Source organism: Microtus ochrogaster, unplaced genomic scaffold (assembly GCF_000317375.1).
Source record: "Microtus ochrogaster isolate Prairie Vole_2 unplaced genomic scaffold, MicOch1.0 UNK108, whole genome shotgun sequence".
Lineage (NCBI taxonomy): Eukaryota > Metazoa > Chordata > Mammalia > Rodentia > Cricetidae > Microtus > Microtus ochrogaster.
In genome coordinates, this window is record NW_004949206.1 from 95,702 (window position 1) to 100,816 (window position 5,115).

Below are 5,115 nucleotides of genomic sequence, written 5' to 3' on the forward strand. Positions count from 1 at the left end.
TAGATAGACAGACAGACAGACAGACAGACAGACAGACAGACAGACAGACAGTGAATGTGTGGCCAGGGTATAGACAGATAGACAGACAGACAGTGAATGTGTGGCCAGGGTTCTGGTGTGATAACTGGGGAAGTGGTGTCACAATTTGGTGGGAGGCCTAAGTAGGTGACATTTTAACTGAAAATTGTCTGTGGGGGAAATGTGAACCAAAATCGAAGAGAGACAATGTAGAAAGAAGAGTCCTAGACCTGGAGTATGCTCTGGGAGTAAGGTGGATGCCAGCCTGTAGCAATATTTAATTTGTATTTTCACAAATGAAGCTTGTCTGAAGATCAGAGAGTAAAACAGTTGCACTGATCAGCCTTACAGGCGAGGCAGTGGTGACACACACCTTTATCCCAGTAGCCATAGAAACTGGGCAGTAGTGGTGCACGCCTTTGATCCCAGCCCTACAGGGGAATATAAGACTGGAGGAGACAACTCTCACACACAGTCTCATTCTGAGGTTCCTGGAGTCAGGATCGCCATTTCAGACGGAGGTAGAGGTAAGAGCCAGTGGCTGGCTGTTTTGGTTTTCTGACCTTCAGGTTGAACCCCAGTTTCTGTTTCTGGGTTTGTATTAATTCATGCTACACCAGCCCTTGGCACTGGGGGAAAATGAGGGGAGAGGAGAAAGGAGTAAATTAAGTAGGGCCTTGGGCCTCAGAATGTCTCCATTGAGCCACGTACGTGGAAGGCATGACATTAGAAACCCTGAATGAGTGAACGGAGGAGTAGATGGAGTCCCTTGGTCTGGGTGTCTGACTTAGTCACTTTTCTGTTGCTGTGATAAAATGTCATGGCCAAGGCTTAAGGAAGAGTTTGTTTTGGCTTAGGGTTCCAGAGGGTTCAGGTAGAAATGGTAGAGCAAAGGCATCAGAAAGCTGAGGGCTCACCTCTTGAACAGCAAGCATAAAGCAGAGAAACAGCGCTGGGAATGGTGTGAGGCTTTTGAAGCCTCAGAGCCTGCCCCCCAGTGATGTACTTCCTCCAGTATGGCCACACCTCCTAGACCTCCCCAAATAGTGCCAACAACTGGGAACCAAGTACTCAAATGCCAGCGCCTTTGAGGACATTTCTCATCCAAACCATTTTCTTCTGCCTTCCTGCAGGTGAATGAGCGAGTCCTGAACAGGCTCCATCAGGTGCAAAGGATAACCCGGAGACTCCAGCAGGAGCGCAGGTACCATTGTGCATGCTCTGTGGCTCAGCACCTCTGTTCCCACATGTTCCCACCATCTTTCACCCTGTGTGCCATCTCTCGTCTTCCTGGCCTTCACAAGGCACGGGGACAAAGCTGAAGCTAAGGGCTCGGAATGCAATAAATGGAGAAATGGAATAGGGTCTTGGAGAGAAGAGCTGGCCCTAGGGCTGGGGTAAGGGGTAGGACAGAGTGTTTGCTCCATGTAAGTGGACAGGACAGCCGGAAGGAAGCAGCACGGAGCTGACTTGCTGTTTCTCTGAACTCCGACTCCCATGGTAGCAGCAGCATCAGGAGGCTGCAGGAGGCCTGAGCTAGAGTTCACTGTGGCAAACTCAGGTCATTAACTCCTGCTGGGCACTGGTATCACACCATGAACAGGCAGGGTGTGAGCCCTGCAGCCAGTAGCCTCCTTGCTGTGTTTCACTGACACAGGAACAAGCTTGTGTGCAGAGCTCTGTGAGAACAAGTCCTCCCAGCTCTTCTCAGCTCCACGGCTTGGCACATTTGACCCTGTGGGCCCTCCTTTAGAAGACCTTCCTGGTGTCATGGTTCTCCTAGACTGTTCCTTCTCAGCCATCGCTGCTGATGTGTCACCCAGTGCTCAGCTCCCAGGATTCATTGTCAAGTGCTGTAGCTGCTAGCTACAGATGACTATTTTTGCTCGTATTTGAGAAGATTTAAAATTTCAGACTGGAGAGGTGGCTTGGTGGTTAAGAGTACTTACTGTTCCTGTAGAGGATCCAGGTTCAATTTCTACCACCCACATGCAGCTCACAGCTGTACCTCCAGTCTAGGAGACCCCACTCCCCTCTTCTGGGCATCAGGCACGTACAAGATATCAAACTTAAAGGAACAAAAGAGGGCTGGGGAAATGGTTTAGAAGTGATAACGTGTTTGCCTAGAATCCTCCAGCAAAGGGCTGGGGTTTGGCTCATTAGTAGAGCACCTGTCTACAACCCCAGGAAGGGCTGGGCATGTGGGCCAGCAGCAGAGCACTTGCCTAGCATGTGCAAGGCCCTGAGATCAATCTCTCTGTCTTTATTATTATTATTATTTTAAATTCATTTATTTTACAGCCTGACCACAGTTTCCCCTTCTTCCTTCCCTCCCAGTACCTGTGCCCTACTCTCCTCAACCCCACCATCCAGTCATCCTCCATTTCTGGTTAAGAAAGGGCAGACCTCTCATGTCCACAAAGCATGGCGTATCGAGTTGCAGTATGACTAAGCATCTCCCCTTGTATTAAGGCTGGACAAAGCAGCCCAGTATGAGGAATAATATATCAGAAGCTAGCAAAAGAGTTAGAGACAGCCAAAGCGTTAGGGACAGCCCCTGTTCCCACTGTTAGGAGTCCCACAAGAAGACCAAGCTACACAACTGTCCCATATATGTAGAGGATCTAGATCAGTCCCATGCAGGCTTCCTGGTTGTCAATTCAGACTCTGAGCTCCTTGAGCCCAGGTTAGTTGTTTCTGTGGGTTTCCCTGTGATGTCCTTGACCACTCTGGCTCCTGTAATCCTTCCACCCTCTCTTCAGCAGGATTTCCCAAGCTCAGCCTATTGTTTGGCTGAGGGTCTCTGTCTCTGTTTTCATCAGTTGCTGGATGAAGCCTCTCTGATGGCAACTGGGCTAGGCACCAAGCCATGAGTATGGCAGAATATTGTTAGGCATCATTACATTGACATTTTTTTCCCCTCCAATCATGTTTGTTTCTATTCTAGGTCTCCGGGTCATTCAGCCTCTGGATCCAGGCAGTGTCGGGGTGGGCCTACTCTCCTGGAATTGGTCTCAGGGTGGACTAGTCATTGGTTGGCCACTCCCTCTACACCACCGTCACCCCAGCACATCCCATAGGCAGGACAAACTGTAGATCAAGGGCTATGTGACTGGGTTGGTGTCCCAATCGTGGCTGTTCACAAGAGATGGCCAGTTCAGGCTCCATATCCACCATTGCTAGGAGTTTTAGCTGGGATCATCCTTGTAGATTCCTGGGAGCTACCCTTATGCCAGGTTTCTACCTGATCCCGGAACGCCCCTCCTTTCCACTCTTCTCTTTCAGTACTTCCCCATCCATCCCCCCAACCTTATCCCTCATGTTCCCATCCCCACCCTCCCTCAATCCGCCCATGAAATATCTTCTATTTCCCACTCCCAGGGAGATCCATGCATCCCCCTTGAGCCCTCCTTGCTACCTAGCCTCTCTGGGTCTGTGGTTTGTAGCTTGGTTATCTTTACTTTACAGCTAATATCCACGTATGAGTGAATATGTACCATGTTTGTCTTTCTGGGTCTGTGTTACTTCACTCAGAATGATTTTTTTCTAGTTCCATCTATTTACCTTCAAATTTCTGATGTCATTGTTCTTACAGTTGAATAATAATACTCCATTGTATAATGTGTAAATGTACTACATTTTCTTTATCCATTCTTCGGTTGAGGGGCATCTAGGCCATTTCCAGGTTCTGGCTATTACGAATAATGCTGCTATAAGCATAGCTGAGCAAGTTCCTTGTGGTATGATTGGGCATCCTTTGGTATATGCCCAAGAGTGATATAGCCGGGTCTTGAGGTAGATTGATTCCCAATTTCCTGAGAAACTGCCATATTGATTTCCAAAGTAGCCGAGCACATTCGCACTCCCGCCATGGAGGCATGTTCCCCTTGCTTTGTATCCTCTCCAACAGAATCTGTCACTTGTATTTTTGATCTTACCCATTCTGATAGGTGTAAGATCTCAGAGTCATTTTAATTTGCATTTCCCTGATAGCTATGAATGTTGAACATTTCTTTAAGGTTTCTTAGCCAGTTGAGATTCTTCTGTTGAGAATTCTCTGTTTAGATCTGTATCTCATTTTTAAATTGGATTATTTGGGTTTTTTTTGATGTCTAATTTCTTGAATTCTTTATACATTTTAGAGATTAGCCCTCTGTCCAATGTGGGGTTGGTAAAGATCTTTTCACATTCTGTAGGCTGCCTTTTTGTCCTATTGATGGTGTCCTTTGCCTTAAAGAAACTTTTCAGTTTCATAAGGTCCCATTTATTAATTGTCAATCTGTGCTCCCGGTGTTATATTTAGGAAATGGTCTGCCAATGTGTTCAAGTTTACCACTTTCTTTTCTATCAGGTTTGATGTAACTGGATTTATGTTGCCATCTTTGATCCACTTGGACCTGAGTTTTGTGCAGGATGAGAGATAGGGATCTATCTGCATTCTTCTATATGCCACTCTCCAGTTATGCCAGCACCATTTGTGGAAGATGCTTTCTTTTCTCCATTGTATACTTTTGGCTTCTTTGTCAAAATTCAGCTGTCCATAGTTGTGTGGATTTATGTCTGGGTCTTTGATTTGAGTCCAATGATGGATGTGTCTGTTTTTTATGCCAATACTGTGCACTGTTTATTGCTGTAACTCTGTAGTAGATCTTCATCAGAGATGGTAATGCCTCCAGAAGTTCTTTTATTGTCCATGACTGTTTTAGCTATCCTTGGTTTCTTGTTTTTCCATATGAAGTTGAGTATTGTTCTTTCATGGTCTGTAAAGAGTTGTACTGGAATTTTGATGGGGATTACGTGGAATCTGTAGATAGCTTTTGGTAAGATGGCCATTTTTACTATGCTAATCCTAGCTATCCATAAGCATGGGAGATTTTTTTCATCTTCTGATATCTTTCTTTCTTCAAAGACTTGAAGTTCTTGTCATACAGGCCTTTTATTTGCTTGGATAGAATTACTCCAATATATTCTATATTGTTTGTGGCTATTGTGAAGGGTGTTGTTTTCCTGATTTCTTTCTCAGATCTTTTATCATTTGTATATAAGAGGGCTACCGATTTTCTTTGAGTTAATCGTGTATCCTGCTACATTACTGAA

At 45.8% G+C, this 5,115-nt stretch overlaps 1 protein-coding gene across 2 annotated transcripts in view; it reads left to right on the forward strand.

The window, feature by feature from the left end:
* The window catches only part of Tfpt (TCF3 fusion partner), a 16,238-nt gene that overhangs the window by 5,226 nt on the left and 5,897 nt on the right, over positions 1-5,115 (forward strand). For both annotated transcript variants that reach the window (XM_005371397.2, XM_005371396.2), the window contains exon 3: positions 1,152-1,222. In XM_005371397.2, coding sequence (XP_005371454.1) covers positions 1,152-1,222 — 71 coding nt within the window. The remainder of the gene's footprint in view (positions 1-1,151; positions 1,223-5,115) is intronic.